The sequence below is a fragment of the Thunnus thynnus genome, chromosome 1 (genome assembly GCF_963924715.1).
Source record: "Thunnus thynnus chromosome 1, fThuThy2.1, whole genome shotgun sequence".
Lineage (NCBI taxonomy): Eukaryota > Metazoa > Chordata > Actinopteri > Scombriformes > Scombridae > Thunnus > Thunnus thynnus.
In genome coordinates, this window is record NC_089517.1 from 34,098,799 (window position 1) to 34,116,043 (window position 17,245).

The window sequence follows — 17,245 nt, forward strand, 5'->3', positions numbered from 1 at the left end:
TATGCATGCTATGATTCTTTCCCATATGTCTTATTGCATCAAATGTTGGGGGCAGGCTAGAGGCCATAAAACCTCTTGAGTCCTTATACAAACAAACTCTAAAAACTCTGGACAAAAAGCCAATGCATTTCCATCACTGTAGGGAACTGGAGAAATACAATTTACTGAACTTTGACAATTTTAGATTATTCTCAAATTTGTGCCTAGTTTATAAAATTTTAGATGGTTTGGCCCTTCTTCTACTATGTGACTTTGTGTACATTTGCTCAGTAAGTTCTATTAGATCCTCCAGAATATCCTCTATAGATTGTACCATACTATTTCGTTGCACTGCATTTGGGCAGTCAGTTTTCTCTGTGAAAGCCACAACTCAGTGGAATGCCCTACCTGATGATATGAAGAACTGTAGTTCTATCAATACATTCAAGGCCAAACTAAAAAATCAACTTAAGACCAATCAGCTGTGTGACCACTGAGTCTAGTTTACATTATTAATTTCTAATTGACATTGTGGGTGTATGTGATGTGCTGTTGTGTGTAGCTTTGTATTTTGTATAGTGTGTTCTGTGTGTTTTGTTTTTTTTGCTTTGTACTGTTTGTTGTGCTGTTGTATGTTTTGATTGTGGGGGACTACGGATGCAAATTAGCTTCGAGCTAACTCCGGTGCAGTGCATCTTTAATGTTTAAAACTGCACACTGTCCCAATCAATAAATCAAAAATACTGTAAGAGTTGATTAGCTTAGCTTAGCATAAAGACTGGAATCAGGGGGAAATGGGGAAATAACTAGCCTAGCTCTATCCAGCATTTTAAAAATCCATGTTCCATTTTTTAGCTCAAGAATTAATTGATGTCTTCTTTGTATTGTTTGTTTAATTCAAACAAACAAGATATATCATGTTAAGCAGCAGATCTTCCCAAAAATGTTGCACTATTCTTTGAATGGCCTGCAAGCCTGTTAGACTGTTAAAGTTTACTTCCCTAAAAGTAATTGAATACTGTAAAAAATAAAACTTTAGTTGAATTATGATCCAGTGTCAAACACAATCTGCACATGTTAATATTGTTTTTGTGATTTATTTGTATTCTAATTGGGCTCAGAGGTCTCCATTCCTTTTCTCCACCTCTAAATCAAGACAAATCCTTGATTATATAATAATTCAAACCTTGTTTCAGAGGATTGTTACTGTTTACAAAGGTAAAGATAAAATCTCCTGGAGACAAATTGTCCATTTTCAAGGATTTGTAATCAAAATTGTGGTTAAAATGATAAATACCTTCATAATAATACACACATTTTTAAAACAATCTAAGGGGGCAGTATGTGCCCGCTACAGCGCAGGATTAATATTTGGAATGAGAGCAATATTTAAGTTACAACTGCGACATCCATTCAGTGTTGACCTCCATTAGGGCCGGGGTGCGACTGCATACTCGTTTTCAACTCCTCCATGATTTCAGTGCCGCTGCTCCAGGCAATGACTCTCGCTCTCAAAGAAGCGCTATCTTCTTGACTCTTGTGTTGGGCCAGCAGTTTCTCCAGGGTGTACCCCTTCCTGGGCATCACAACATCATGCCCTCTCAGACAGGAAGTCGGGCAGAGATCATTCCCACCGTCCCCCACGTAGAATACCCGGTCATACTCCACACCTCGATCAGTCTGCTCCAACAGGTACAGCTCCAGGACTTTTCTCTTGCAGAGGTTGACGGGGCATCGCTCGCAGTCGTGAGAGTGGTAGCACTGTACCTCCATGTACCCGAGTTCGTTGAACTTAGCTGGGTTGGTGAACACCTGGTCGACGGCCGCCTGGAGTCCCGCTGCGTGGAGGATCCAGTCAATGAACATGGTGTTGGCATCAGAGACAACTATGCAGTCAATGGTGCTTTTATTTTCTGATATGAATGTCAGCAAGTCTATCATTCCATGTGTGAAGGGGATGGTCTCCATCACACTGCGGACCCTGTCAGGACTGACCTCCTGGTTTCCTGGAGGGACAGATGGAAAAAAGGTCAGAGGACTGAAGTAGACGTTAATGTAGCAATTGCTTTATTATAATAATAATAATAATAATAATAATAATAATAAGTTTATTTGGTATAGCACCTTTCACAGAAATGAAATTCACAAAGTGCTTCACAGGAACAAGAGTTGAAAATAAGACCATAAAAACATACATAGTGTAAAAACATGTGCCACAAGTTAGAATTAGTTTAAAAAAAATAGAAATAAAAATAAAAATAAAAATAAAAATAAAAAACACAATCAAACAAACAACTCATGAAGACACAAAAGCCAATTTAAAAAGATGGGTCTTCAATAGTTTTTTAAAAGCTTCTACAGAGACTGCTGACCGTATTCGTACAGGGAGAAAGTTCCATAGGGTTGGAGCCACAAATGCAAAGGCACGATCACCTTTGGTTTTCAGCCGTGAGCGAGGGACAGCCAGTAGGTCCTGGTTGGAAGACCTGAGTGACCTACTGGCGACGTAGGGATGGATAAGTTCCATGATGTACTCTGGAGCCTGTCCGTGCAGGGCTCTATATGTAATAATAAGAACCTTAAAATGAATCCTAAAACGAATGGGCAACCAGTGCATAGATCTTAAAACAGGAGTGATGTGAGTCATCCTGTTGGACCTGGTTAGCAGTCTTGCAGCCGCATTATGGACTGTTTGTAGCCGGTTCACATATGCTTTGCTGAGACAAGTGAAAATGGAATTACAATAGTCCAAACAGGATGATATGAACGCATGGATGACCATTTCTAGTCCCGGTTGTGAGACAATGGACTTGAGTTTAGCGATATTTCGTAGATGGAAAAAACATGTACGGGTCTCTCATGTATGGAAACTCTGAAGAGAGCAGTTTCGGTGGAATGCTTCTGTCGGAAACCTGATTGAAACTTATCAAAAATGTTGTGTGCAGTCAAGACAGCAGTGAGCTGTTTGGCGACAACCTCTTCTAAAATTTTAGAAATAAAAGGCAGCTTGGATATAGGCCTATAATTATGGAGACTGTATGGATCAAAGTTTGTTTTTTTCAGGAGGGGCTGAACAACTGCATGTTTGAAGTATGCTGGGACACAACCAGATTGCAGGGAGCTGTTTATAATGGAAACCAGGCATTGCCCAACACAGTCAAGTGCATTTTTGAGCATGGAGGTGGGTAAAATGTCAAAGGAGGAGGAGGATCTCATACCGCTCACCAGAGTCTGTGAGTTCTTGGCCGAAAGGCATGAGTAGAGAGGGGAGGAGATGAAGGGATAATGCTAGCTCTGACATCTCTAATTTTATCAACAAAGAAGGAAAGATAGTTGCTGCAGTCCTTATTTGACCAGACAGGCACATCCGGAGGTGCCGGAGTGACAATGTTGTTAATTGTATCAAACAGGACTTTTGGGTTGCGCTTACTGGTGGAGATAAGGTTGGAAAAATAAGAAGTCCTCGCATCTTTAATCAAGCTGTTTAGCTCAGTTAATAGATCTTTGAAGTGGAGACGGTGAACATTGAGCTTAGTGGATTTCCAAATGTGTCTCTTGTATTTTGTCCAACCTTTTTTTATGCATGCATGAATGGCCAACAAACAGCATACTGAACTCTCACCTATGTGGTTCATGACTCTTCCCATGAACTCAGTCCAGTGGCCTTTTCTGTAGGAATTCTTCACTTCATCAGGAAGAGTCTGACCTGGAAGGCATCTGGAAAGAGAGAAAACAAAAAGATCCACTGTGGATAAAGTTGTAATAAACAAATTCACCCTAATGACAAATCATGTTCATATAGATTTATACATTATGCAAATATAAAATCTTTATATCACTTAAGTATTTTTATGTCTGTGATACTTTAATTGATTCAAACAATAAACATTACTTACCTAATCACCCAAGTGTCACTGTTGGCATCCACCACAGTGTGGTCGAAATCAAACACCATCAGAGTCTTCATTCTTCAGTTAGAAAAAGAAAGACACAGGAGTTTCAAATGAAGCAAACATCTGAAGATCTGATCAAAAAGGGAAAGTGAAAGAACATCCTCGCCTGCTTGGTCAGTCGGGCAACGAGTTGGTTTAGTAAAGAAAATTATCTATTTGTACAGTCTGCTTGCTACATTCAACCAGCCACTTCTATCAAAACAACCCGATTTTACAAGACCTCAGTACATCCTACGATGTTTCAACTTACTTTCCTTCCACTTGACAGACAGAAAACTCTCTCCATACAAGTAAACGACCCACAGTAGCAGCCCCAGCTAATCCATTGAGATTCTGCTTCAACAGTACCGATCGGGCTCAGGAGGAATGACAAGGATTATAGTGATTCCTGCACAACACTGTACCCCAGCTTCAAGAAATACACAAGAGTGATAAACGACAAACTGACCTCAGCCTGTTTAAAGTGTCTAGAGTACGCCGGTTCGGCCGTCTTCCTCCTCGTCTTGTTTTTCAAGATGTGCAACAGTTCAGAGCTCATTACCTCCACCTGCTGGTGAAAAGCCGCATTTCATAATAATGACTATACATCGCAACAGATGTTCCTGTATTAATACTAACATGTACATTGAGGAATAACTACCTTTAATATTTTTATTTTTGAAAAACTGAGTGAGTTTTAGTCAATCCTTTTTGAATTTATAATCAGAAATGAATGCACTTAAGCAGTGTATTTTTGGTGATTATTTTTTTGATCAAAACCATTTAAATATACAAGTCATACTAAGTGGTGGAAAGTACATTTACTCAAGTACTGTACTTAAGTACAGTTTTGAGGTACTTGCACATAACTTGAGTATTTCCATTTGATGCCACTTTATACTTCCACTCACTATATTTTAGAGGGAAATATTGTACTTTCTACTCCACTACATTTATTTGACAGCATTAGTTACTTTTCAGATGAAGATTTGACACAATGGATAATATAACAAGCTTTTAAAATACAACACATTGTTAAAGATGAAACCAGTGGTTTCCAACCTTTTTGGCTTTTGATATCTTATAAAAAGCAGTGTGTAGTCGGGGTCACATTTCAGATGTCTATGAGTTGTTAACAGCTCTACCATATAATAAATGTTTAAATGATCCAATATTTCACCAAAAATCAAACTTTAGAGAAAAATTTTCAAAAACTGAAAACAGATTTGTGTATCAGAACTTTGTTTTTTCTCCCATTAATCATCTCACGACCCCTCAGATTTATCTGGTGACCCTTTGGAGGGGCCCGACCCCTAGGTTGGGAACCACTGGACTGTACTAGCTAACTGTATATAAAGTAGTTGAAACTAGCTCCACCTCCAGCAGTGACAACAATAACATGCTGCTTACACACTGATACTTCAACATTAAAAATCTATGTCATATATAATAATATTATAATATATAAGTCAGAGGGACCAAACCACTACTTTTACTGCAATACTTTAACTACATTAAGCTGGTAATACTTATGTACTTTTACCTAAGTAGGATTTTTCATGCAGGACTTTTACTTGTAATGGAGTATTTTTACATTATTGTATTGGTACTTTTACTGCAGTAAAGGATCTCAGTACTTCTTCCACCACTTGTCACATCTCTATTTTGAAATCGGTCCCGTTTTCCCCAAATGGACCTGGCGCACACCTGAAGGCATCATCACAGCCTTTTGACCTCCAGATGTCAGTAACACACATCTACACAAGAGGAAAACCGAGAAGAAGACAACCTGTCCTCGGTAACTGTAACAATCCAGCAGAGGGCGGTAATGCAACATTTATGGATGCCAACTGCTATAAACCTCAACAGAAGAAGAGGAAGAAGAAACCCGTCTGTGTAGTTCCTGTTAGCATACAGTCAAGAAGCACACACTGTCCACACTGTCGTTTTCCTCAGAATTCAAGCTGAACGGTAATTTAATTTCAACTAAAATGTTCAAAGGTCTCGGGACGTGGTTGGGTTTGGAGAACCCGACGTACACGAAGACGTCTGATGACCCGGAGCAGCTGAGTGTGGAGCAGGAAGAGAAGGTGGTGGAGGCGCAGAACGAGGTAAACAAACAGCAACCAGCTGACCAGGCTGCGGAACCAGAGGCGAAGCAGGACAACTCCGAGCTGGGAAAGGGACTGGGTGGTGAGAAAGAGCTATTTTACCATTAACTGTCTCTTATTTCGAAAGCTATTTGTGGCGGAATGTCTTTATTTAATCGTTAGCTGGGTGACCCAAGCTCGCTTCTCAGTGTCTCGAGGGTGACGTCAATCATGCTGTCTGTCAACTTATAAATTCATTAAAGTCCTCCTCAATTCAAAAATATCGTTTTCTTCTTGTGCTTACAGTTGGATGTTTGAGCTTCACTGTGTAGAATGATGTCTGTGCAGAGTTTGACACTAGAAGGCTGTTTTCACATTCACCTGCTGAAAGTGCAAAGTTTCTCTGTGATTATTAAACATCTTATTTTAAGGGGCGGGCCTATAAATAGCATTTGTGATATAACAACCAGTCCTGTTATAATATTTAACTTATACAAGTGTGATGTGGACATTTGAAGTCTCCAGTGCAAGTACACTGATATTTAACTTTTCAGTGAAGTAGGAGACATCTTCTGTTCAGCAGTTAAACTTCTGAAATGAAATATATTTGCATTCATACAATCTGAAATTTTTAATGAGGGAAAAGGAGTAGATCCTATTTTGAGGATGTTAACAAGATCATTTAACTTTGTTCGCCTACACCTCAAAACAGGGGATCTTTAAAATTCCTCTCAAACTTTCTTCAATGCTACTGGCCTGGTGTTTAATTTACAAGCATAACTTCACAGCATAAAGTGCTGTTAACTCATTGCATACTTGTCTCAATGAAAGGTTTATATATATAAAAAATGAAAAAATCAGTTGGATTTCTATCCTGTTGATAGGTTTTCCTTCTTCATTCACTTGAATTTAAATTAAGGTTTCATCCTCAGCTTTGTCTCCAGTGCCAGCAGCTGTGTTAAGATATATTACATGTTTGTCCCGGGTTGTTGTCGTTGCAGTGTTTTTACTTCCAGGCCCACACTATGGTGTTAACTATGCGATCTGTTCCTCTTCTTCCTCCTTCTTAAGACTACATCTTCAGTTTTGCCACCAGTGCCACCAAGAAGATCTCCGAGTCAGTGGTAGAGACTGCTCAGACCATCAAGAAGAGTGTGGAAGAGGGGAAAATCGACGGCATAATAGACAAGGCATGTTGCTCTTTTGGCTTGTTTGACAAGTTTGGCAGCAAGCGAAAGTTCATATTTGGAATTACAGAGGTGTTATGTGTTGTTGTCAAAGGCAGCCATTTGCTCAACTTCTTCCTTTTAATGTGTATCTGTTTGTATGTGTTGTGTGTTTTTGCAGACCTTTCTAGGAGACTTCCAGAAAGAGCAAGAGAAGTTTGTCCAAGAAAAAAAGTCAAAAAAATCAGGTGGGGAAAACAAGACTATTCTTTATAATAAATGATTTACTTATTTTTGTTCTGTTTAAGACTCCTCGCTGTACAGGACAACCCCGCCTCCAGTAAAATCACAAGCTTTGCATATTATGATTTATAGTGGGAAAACACTACTGAGGATTTCTAAGAATTCTTGTTGAGAAAATAGCAAAACAGTGTATAAAGTTGTAAACATGTTAGTAATGTATTAAGCAACAGTGAAATGATCCAATGATGTCACTTCTAGAGAAGACAAGTCCAACAGAAACATACTTTATAGTAATCAGAGTATTATTACAGCTTCATTGATTTGATAAGGATTTTCCTGACTACCCCAAAAATCTGTCTGTAAATGATGGAATCCATTGTAATGGCTGTAAATCCAAGCTGACATCAGCCTCCAATCTCTGTGATGGAGCAATTTTTTTACATCCATGTTCCTACAGAGTTGACACTTAAAAGATATATTTTGGGTGTATTTTTGTGTTTTGGCTGTAAATACATGTAATGCAAAATAAATGTCAGCCATGAATCAATAACGATAAAATCAGTATTTGGGGTTGATAGGATGGAAATTTTAAAGATGATAACTTTACTGGCTTTCTTTTATTTGCTCATAGAAGATACAGTAGCTATAAATCACTTAAGGACATTAGGTTTCAAATATTAACACATGCAGCAATCACACTGCTTTACAAGCAAACATTGAAGCCGGTCCTTAGTAACAGAAATACAGGGATTGCCATGGCACCAGTGTATCAGTGTCAAAGGTCCATTGCACCTGAAAAAAGACAATATGATTCAGTGTGATTCTAGTCAAATAGCATAATGTGTAATGATTATACATGCATGTGTGTGTAAACATGGGAAAACCTTGATTAACAAACTAAAAACTGTTGGGCTTATCGTTAGATAAATTAACTTAACAAAATAATGCCCCACCAAGATTCTCATTAAGAGCTTTAGAAAAAGTTATTGGCCAGACTGAAGGTCTAGCAAGCCCGCTAATGGCACCATCCTCTGTTGTTGAGTAGTAGAAAATGCAAATTGAAAAAAATTCACATTCTTTGTGTGACCAAGCAATCATACATTCCCTATGAGCATAAAATAGACATGTTTTGCTTCATAATAAATGTAATATATCTGTCATTCAGACACTCACTTTGACATGGATAGCAACTCAAACAATTCACAAATACTGTTCAAACTCTGTTGAAGAGTTCAGTGTTGTGGCTGTTGAGCTGAGATGACATCTCCTGTTTTTGCACCACATCTGGTAGTCGTTATACTGTAAGATACTGGCAATGACCATTGTTTCATTGACTGACGTCTCAAATAAATAACTTTTTTAAAGTGGCCTCCCAATGGAACGTCTTTTAAACTTGGCCACCGCAACAGAGCTGCTCTTCTTGACTCACATGTGACTGAGCACAGTGCAAATCATAACACCACAGTTGGAGGTACTGTTGTGTCCATGTTGGCAGAATGTTTTTCACTTTTAACCGAAAAAAAACCACATGCAATATTGCAGAGACTAACGTGAGGTCAGATTCCCTCCCTGTTCTGCCCTCACCTCCCACGTACTTGTTCAAGTAAACTCCCACCATTTCCCTCTACAGCAGATCATCACCATCTAATCAACCATAATAGATCTCACACAACAAAGTTATTCATCAATAAAACCAAAGGAAAATGTACTTTCTTTCAGCAATGTTGCATATCATGAAAATATACTTTGCAACTAGCAATATAGTGGTGTACAATGTATTAACTTGTCACGACACCGCAATGTGTCAAATAAAACTACGAATTTCCCCTTTTTAAAATATCAAAATGAAAGCAGATTGCAATCTCACAAGACCACAGTGACAGAAAATGTGGTAATCTTCACTTTTTAAGAAGCAGTGGCCTTGTATCAGAAACAATGACATCATGATATCATCAGCTCATATTACTTTCAGACCAAGCAGCTTCTATTACCACAGATCCAGGTGTGTGCATCTGAGAGATAAGACTAGTGATTCTTTGGAGTCCAATTTTGACTTGTGGTCATGTGTACTTGTCAAATATTTTTTTACAGCACATGACTTAAAGTGTGTGTGTCCTGATGTTTGTGTCTAGAAGCAGCAGTGCCTCCCTGGGTCGGCTACAATGAGGAGGAGACGATCCAGCAGCAGATCCTTGCCCTGTCAGCTGTAAGCAAAAAGATTCTATATTAATGTGTCAACATGCTTGGAACAGCATCGCTTTGTAGAATACAATCTTCTGATTAGCAATGTTTGTAGAAACATAGCTCACCGGTAGTACTTTGTTCAATTCTAGGACAAGAGGAACTTCTTGCGAGACCCCCCTGCTGGTGTTCAGTTCCACTTCGACATGGAGCAGATGTATCCTCTGGCTGCAGTGATGCTGGAGGAAGACCAACTCCTCAACCGCATGCGCTTCGACCTGGTCCCCAAACAGTCAGTAACCTGCCACCAGCCTTGTCTGTGTGTCTGTCTGTCTGTCTGTGTGTGTGTGTGTGTGTGTGTGTGTGTGTGTGTGTGAGGGGGGTATTCACATGTGTTTTTTGCTTTATTTAATAGGACACATTTAGTATGGAATTGACATTAGTATGGTGATGTGTTTGTGTTTGACAGTGTGAAGGAGGAGGCTTTCTGGAGGAATTATTTCTACCGGGTGTCTTTGATCAAGCAGTCTGCTCAGCTCACAGCGCTGGCAGCACAGCAGCAGCAGAAGGACGGCGAGGACAGAGGGGCCGGCGTTTCACCTGAGGATGTAGTGTTAACAGGTCCTGATGTTAATCAATGCTTCAACAACAGCGGACATGCTGTACAGGATCATCTCACCCATTACTCACAACAAAAGGGGCCACTTCCTGCACACTGATCATTTTATTACTATACATATATTCGACATTTATTTACATTACATTATGTTTAAATACAGTATCCAAACTCTATCTATTGATGCACCAGTGCCTACCCTTGCCCTCGAATGAGATTTAATTAATACAGTGCAGCATTATAAATACCTGAGAACAAAGTAAAAGAGCATTTGTGCTACAGAACTCATGTTCAACACTTTCCTCAAAAACTCTACTTGGATTCTTCCCAGAACAGATCTTTTTTAGATTATGGAGATACGCTTTACACTTATGCTACTGCCGCTACCATTCAACAATTAAACAATTTACCACAGCGCCGTTCTATTCATTACTCAAGACAGCTACCACATTCAACACTGTAAGCTATATTTAAAGGTTGGATGGTCATCACTGACATCTCAAAGGCATCAGCATACTTGTATTTTCATCTCTAAGGACATGCTATGTAAGTCTGAGATACTTAACGTCCCTATTTGACTTCAAAGCTAATAACCACGACACCAGATCACTGGGTGGTAAACATTTTCCCTCATTTAACAAATTAGAATCTATGAAGATGGAAATATTTGTATTTTCGAGTTTAACTGCTGGACACAAAGCATCTCCTACTTCACTGTAAAGTCTGTTCTCAGAGGAGGTGCACTGGGGGCTTCAGGCAAAAGAGATCTTGGTCTCAATGAGAATTCCTGACTAAACAAAGCTTAACTAATCAACCAACATATATCTCACAAGGGAGAGAGAGAACTCACATGCTTCCGTCTTGTGCTTCTGTGTGGAAGGCTTTTTTTTCATGGTAGAGAAATTAAAGATTTGATTTGAGGGCCAGAAGCAGGAAAACCTAGAACTAAACCTAGAACTAAAGTTATGGTATGACTGAGCTCTGTAGGTGGAGCTCATGTATTGTCAGAGGCCATCTATGGTGAAGGAGAATTTAGGTAATGAGAAGTAAATCTTCAATTCTTTCCTTCCATCTCTTTATTGTTCAACCCACCATTGCTTCTAATGTCAGATGTTACTACCAGAGCACATTACCTCTGATACAAACCATGGGTCACTGAGTTAAACAAACACCACACAGTCATCTACATACGGAAAACTAACAAAACTGTTTTATATCTTTGCAGACAATGTCAGACCAAAAACTCCACCCGTTTCCATCAGCGACATACAGAAGGTAAGAGTGCTAACATAAAGATATGATTGGATATGTCTGCATAGTTTAATATATTCCAACAATCTGAGCAGAACTTATGAAAGAGTAGTACAATGAGTATGAGTTGCCTTTTCTGTGCTGTGTGTGTGACTCCCAGCCACCTCAGGAAGAAGAGGAGGAGATGTCGACAAGTCCCGGAGTGTCCGAGTTCGTGAGCGACGCTTTCGACTCAACGGCCATCAACCAGGAGGACCTGAGGAAAGAGATGGAGCAGCTGGTGCTGGATAAGAAGGAGAGCACCCCCTCTCCTGATGGTGGGCTTTATTAGAGTCTCTGTTGACATTTGCTGTAAAGGATTTGCTGTACTACTTTGCCACCATGGGGTTACACACATCATAACTCCATCTTTTCCTCTCTAGAGGAGTCAGCTGACTGGGAGAAGGAGCTGCAGCAGGAGCTTCAGGAGTACGAGGTGGTGACTGAGTCAGACAACAAAGACGACCAGTGGGATCAAGAGATCGAGAAGATGCTCCAGGCTGACGACAGCTAGACAACTACAGTCTGTCTGTCCGCTTCACAGACAGTGATCTGGCCCAGAGTGGATGACTAGTGAACAGTGATGCACAAGAGGATTAACTTACACATCCTCGACTCCACCCCCAACTCCCAACCCAGTGTGTTTACTGTTATGTAAACATTCTCCTGTACCTGATGAAAGTGTAGATATGGTGATGAAGGTTTAGATATGGTAATAGCAAGAGTGTATCCCCTCTGCTGGAAACAGCAGTTACACTCCGGCGTATTAATGAAGTGCTACTTCATTACTTCTCCATCAGTTAGTTTTACCTACCTGCTTTCCCTTACCAGTTCTCTTTTGACTGGGAAAAGCCGCCAGAGGGCGCTCCAGTACAAGTACCATGAATTTAATGATGGACGGGGCCTGTCTGAAATCACAGATCTGCATTTCCACTGCTGCTTATTGGTGGGTTGTACAGTAAAGGCTTAGTATAGTTATAGCACATTAAAGTCAAATGTAAAGTTCCATTTATGTAAATAAAGAGGATTCTAACACTATACTTAACTTCAAGTTGCATCTCCCTTACATTACATCCTCCTGTCATTTTACATTTTGTATCACACTTTGACAAACTTGTATGTACATGTGCATTCCAACTGAAATACTGTACATGTTCTGTTTTTTTCTGTTTTCCTTTAATAAATATTTATCTGTTATTATGGCCAGTACATGTCATGTTTAAGGTGGACACAAAGAAACATTTTAAGAGAGTGTCATTGTGATTTTTGAACAATGCTACACAGCCTTTTTATATGTAAGTGCTGTACATCATGGGCTTGACATTTTTTGAGTCTATCTCTTAGCTGTCGATTCATTGAGTTAAAATGAAGACAATAGTTTGTACCTTAACAAAACATACAGTCAACATTTGCTTTTATTTACTGCCAATATTATATTATATTTACCACTCAGAGAGTCGTGGTAAATACAGATTTTATGCAATTAGTACCTCAGTAATGAGACAGCTGAGTCTAATGAGGTCTACAGACTTGCATGAATGCAAATAATTATCAGTTGTATTTGAGTATAAGAGGACGGAAGAGATTACTCCTGTGTTGGCCACTTTTTCTTACATATTATGTGTTTTCACAGGTGTATTTGTCTTGCCTATCGCATATTGTAATCCATGGAAAAGAGATAAGTAACACAAGCAAATGACCAGAATGACATTGTAGTATATTTACTTACTTGATCTGATCTTGCAGCTATTTATCTTCTTCAAATACCCAATAGTTAAAATGAATTTCTCAAGTACATCTGCATTTGATTAATCTTTTGTTATATGAGGATATTGCACTTTATATCACTACTGACCTTTTTGAAAAGAAAGGCTATTATTTTTCAGTATTGTAAAATGAAAAATACACCTTCAGAGGACTGAAATGAATCTATATCAAGCAAGATGTTGAGACATGGTGTTCAGGATCAGATACAGAGCAGTGGTCATGGAGCTTCAGTGTGGATTCAGTGTGTTATTCATCAGCACCTCAGGCCATGACAGTCTCTTTAACTAAAGTTCTGCTGGATAGCATAAGGCCGACCATATTGTCAAAAAATCTAATGAAAAGACCCAAACCAGCAATGTGTTAGTCTCTCAATACTTTGACTCTAATGTCCCCTGCCTGCTTGTAGCTCGCAGCCAATGTTTAAAAAGGCTTACAAATATATACTTTCATTTTATATTATTTTTGTATTTTATAGTTTTTTTCAAATACTTTCCTAAAACACCTGGGCACTGTAGTTTTAAGTAAATGTTACTCGAAACAGGAGTAAATTGTGTATTCATTGGGGACTATTTTCAACTGCGGATTAATACACAGTGTTTTAATGAGTATAGTACTTGTGGTGTATAGTGTTGCCAGGCTGAACAGTTTTCCAGTGGTATTTTTCCTGTTTTTCAATGAGAAAAATACTATATATCCTTCAACTTTAGCCTGTAAAGTGTCACTGTGTACAGCCCTTTCAACTGAATGATCATTTTAGGAAAAGTCCTTTTCTGTATGACCTCCAAACTGAGGTGAGTTACTATATAGCTTACATGCACAGAACATTCAAATCTAGCTAAATGTGAAGTTGGAAGGAAAGTTAATCAAGAGAGTGAGTAAGTAAGTATGGAATGATGGAAAGAAAGTGCGGATGTTTTGCGAGTAGAAAGTCTGTAATCATGTTAAATGAGACAAACACATAGCTCTGCTTGTGCCAACCAGACAGCCAGACGTGTCCCTGCATGTATGTTTCTGCATGGGGGCGGCAGAAACAGATGGTAAGCTCTCTGGTGTGTCAACACCGTTCCCACTACAATAAAGATACAAAAATGAATGGGAGAATAAACTCTCATTTGCAACTGGCAATCAATACAGCCATCAATATGCTAATGTGTGCTGCGCTGTCTTTCTTCTTGATATTCAGGTGTGTTTCCAAGCCTACAAGGCCTAGAAAACAGACAGCATAATCAATACACTAATTCTCAACGCTTAATGGCATGTCTTTGTTGGGTTTCTCTCTCTCTCTCTCACACACACACACACACACACGTAACTCCTATCACAGCATCACAGCCAGAGTCCACCAGCTGGTCTCTAGCAGGACACACAGTTGTCACCATGGTGACAAAGTCCCGGAAGATGAGGACCCATGTGTGTGTTTTATTGCTTGTGTGTGATGTTGGTGTAACAATCTTTTAATAATGCATAAAGGCTGGCGTCTGCCTGTGTGTGTGTGTGTGTGTGTGTGTGTGTGTGTGTGTGTGTGTGTGTGTATGTGGGGGTGTGTATGTCTTGCCCACATAGCCTACAGATAGATTTCCTTGTCTGTATGCCAGACAAAGAGAAAAAATAAACAGAGATGAGAGATAATCCTGACGAAAGATTGTCAGACACGAACAAAGACATCACAGAGTCACACAGTGAGTGTGTGTGCATCATGTGAAATGTAGCATGCTACAAGGCAACTAACAAACCAACAGTCTTCACATTTTCAGTATTTTATAGCATCAGTCATCAAAATGATCTGTAGAACCCACCAGGATACAAAATGAAAGGAGCATTCTGTGGAAAAAGGAGGGAGGAAGGTGGGACAGAAAAAGAGGGAAAGGATAAAAGGTGGACGGGGAGGGATGAGGGATGATATAGGGAAGAGAAGGTAGGAAAAGGTAAAATATGAGGTGCTTTACTTCCCAGGTGGCTTTGCTGTAAACAATGAGGTTATTGTTCACAGGAATGTCTGTATGTCTGCTAGACGTTGAACAGACAGACACACCTTGGACAAACAAAATAACTGTGGAAGGAGGAACAGGCCATAATAATTCATTAGTTTATAAGTAACTTAATACTTAATAGTGCAAGAGTAATTTGTGGCACTGAAAACAACTGATCTGAATCTCAAATTTACACAGGGTCATTTCTAGTTAGCAAATTCAAAGTGGTTATAATCAATATTTTACATTTAAAAGTGTTCAAGATTTCCAGTCACTCATCTGAACTTGGATCTTATGTTCAGGTTTGATTTCTTTATGTTGAATTCTGGTATCTGAATTTTACTGTTCCAATTTGAGCAGTTTTGGCACAAAAAATAAACGGTACACAAAACTACAAAGCACCATCCTGCAGTGCTTATGATGTACAAAGATTCAATATGAGAAAGACACTTTCATGTGCATCACTGTTGGTAAAGGTTTGTGTGATAAATGCTCCACTATGTTCACCAGCTAGTCACTAACTTTATCTGCATGCTGTTTGGTGCTGTGCAGGTAGCATACAGTCATTTTTAAAGCTTTTTCTCTAAAAGCAGCTGCGGTTAATGAGAGCATCAAGAGTGAACCACAACAGTAAAGTTTCAGGCTTGAAAACCAGAACAATGATCTGAAAGACAGTAAAAAGCATAATGGAGCTAAGGGGATCTGCAGAGTCAGGAGCTAATTCTCTGTGTGTTTGTCACTACAAGCTACACCTTTCACATGAAAGTAATAATATTATTAATATAAAAAAAATTGAATGTAGCCACTTTATATCATGTTTTTGAAATCGCATGAAGAGAGTGACCACATAAATTCAGATGGATGATTTTGAGTTAAATATTTCACTGCTATAAATTCAGCAGGAATTACATTTTACAAAAATTCAAATCCATATGGTATTTTCTCCCATAATAACTGAGTTTAGAATTTAGCTTAAAAACTACACAAGATGTTTTTAACCTACTGCGGTCCCTCTCATGCACTGATCACGGTAAACTGCACTTTAACATGAGTTTGCTCCTCTGAAAGAAAGCTATTTTAGGACTCATTGGCACCTGAGGGGCCTCACTGGGGAATCTAGTAAATTGTAGTTCCTCTTTTGTAGACTGAAGGGGTTCTTTTCTTTCATCAGCCCCTGAATGAGTTACTTTCACTCTTCAGAATATGCAGGACTCCTCTCTTGCAGCTTGTCCTGTTAATTGATGTTTGTTACAAATACTCCATTAAGCCTCAAAGTGCTGTATGTATGCATATATTGTGTCTGATCTGCAGTTTTACATATTGTAACATATTGTAATGAGATCATTTTCTAACAGCTTTTCATGTGATTACTCATGTCTATATAATACCTGTATGAGCTCTGATTAGGAGCACTCAGCTTGGGATGTCAACATTTTTATTGTTTTTTAGCAGCATGGCTCTATGGATGGCAATATTGGTCCATTGGTTGGTAGGTCCATCACTTTGGTCCAGACTGAAATATCTGTAATACTATTAGATGGGTTGCCATACATTTTGGACATACACTTGTGGAATCCAGACGATGAATCCCTAAAGGCTTAAGTAATCCCTTGACTTTTCCTCTAGCGCCACCATGAGGTTGATATTGTGATTTTAAGGAAAATGTCTCAACAACTATTGGATTGACTGCCATGAACGTTGGTACACATAGTCATGTCCCCTCAGGATGAATTGTGCTCACTGTGGTGATCTTCTGACTCTTCATCTAGCACCATCCTCGTGTCAGAATTTGTGTTTGTCCAATACTTTGGTTCATGACATTAATGGTCAATGGCATTTCCATCAGCTACAGCTGTACTTGGAGTACAGGAGTTGAGCAGCATACTCAGTCAGATAAGGCCTGATCTTTCTGATGTTATGTAGTGAGAAGCAACATGACTGAGTGACAGATGCAACATGCTCGAGTGCTAAGATGGTGAACATAGTCAACTAGTGTGTCAGCTAAACTTCA

General features: G+C 39.1%; 2 protein-coding genes across 3 annotated transcripts; one reads left to right on the forward strand and one right to left on the reverse strand.

The window, feature by feature from the left end:
• Window positions 1-573: 573 nt before the first annotated feature.
• phospho2 (phosphatase, orphan 2) lies at window positions 574-4,476 on the reverse strand. 2 transcript variants are annotated; one of them, XM_067596089.1, is made up of 4 exons: window positions 4,381-4,476; window positions 3,876-3,947; window positions 3,602-3,696; window positions 574-1,985 (listed from the first exon to the last, which is right to left on the reverse strand). In XM_067596089.1, the coding sequence occupies exons 2-4, from the start codon at window positions 3,944-3,946 to the stop codon at window positions 1,393-1,395; spliced, it is 759 nt and encodes a 252-aa protein (XP_067452190.1). In that variant the 5' UTR covers window position 3,947; window positions 4,381-4,476; the 3' UTR covers window positions 574-1,392. The 2 variants fall into 2 exon arrangements, with proteins under 2 accessions (XP_067452190.1, XP_067452197.1); XM_067596096.1 differs by having other exon boundaries at window positions 4,183-4,431.
• Window positions 4,477-5,771: 1,295 nt separating this feature from the next.
• LOC137187296 (synapse-associated protein 1-like) lies at window positions 5,772-12,694 on the forward strand. The gene is made up of 9 exons (XM_067596105.1): window positions 5,772-6,104; window positions 7,073-7,191; window positions 7,349-7,415; window positions 9,543-9,616; window positions 9,744-9,883; window positions 10,061-10,212; window positions 11,433-11,482; window positions 11,619-11,775; window positions 11,881-12,694. The coding sequence occupies exons 1-9, from the start codon at window positions 5,903-5,905 to the stop codon at window positions 12,009-12,011; spliced, it is 1,092 nt and encodes a 363-aa protein (XP_067452206.1). The 5' UTR covers window positions 5,772-5,902; the 3' UTR covers window positions 12,012-12,694.
• Window positions 12,695-17,245: the final 4,551 nt, after the last annotated feature.

Excerpts from the sequence above, each read along its gene's own strand:
- LOC137187296 (XM_067596105.1), top strand. The coding sequence starts at position 5,903 with ATGTTCAAAGGTCTCGGGACGTGGTTGGGTTTGGAGAACCCGACGTAC. Across the intron at positions 7,416-9,542 it reads AAAAAAGTCAAAAAAATCAG|AAGCAGCAGTGCCTCCCTGG; the intron begins GTGGGGAAAACA and ends GTTTGTGTCTAG. Across the intron at positions 11,776-11,880 it reads GAGCACCCCCTCTCCTGATG|AGGAGTCAGCTGACTGGGAG; the intron begins GTGGGCTTTATT and ends TTTCCTCTCTAG.
- phospho2 (XM_067596089.1), bottom strand. The coding sequence starts at position 3,946 with ATGAAGACTCTGATGGTGTTTGATTTCGACCACACTGTGGTGGATGCC. Across the intron at positions 3,697-3,875 it reads AGTGACACTTGGGTGATTAG|ATGCCTTCCAGGTCAGACTC; the intron begins GTAAGTAATGTT and ends CTCTCTTTCCAG. Across the intron at positions 1,986-3,601 it reads AAGAGTCATGAACCACATAG|GAAACCAGGAGGTCAGTCCT; the intron begins GTGAGAGTTCAG and ends CTGTCCCTCCAG.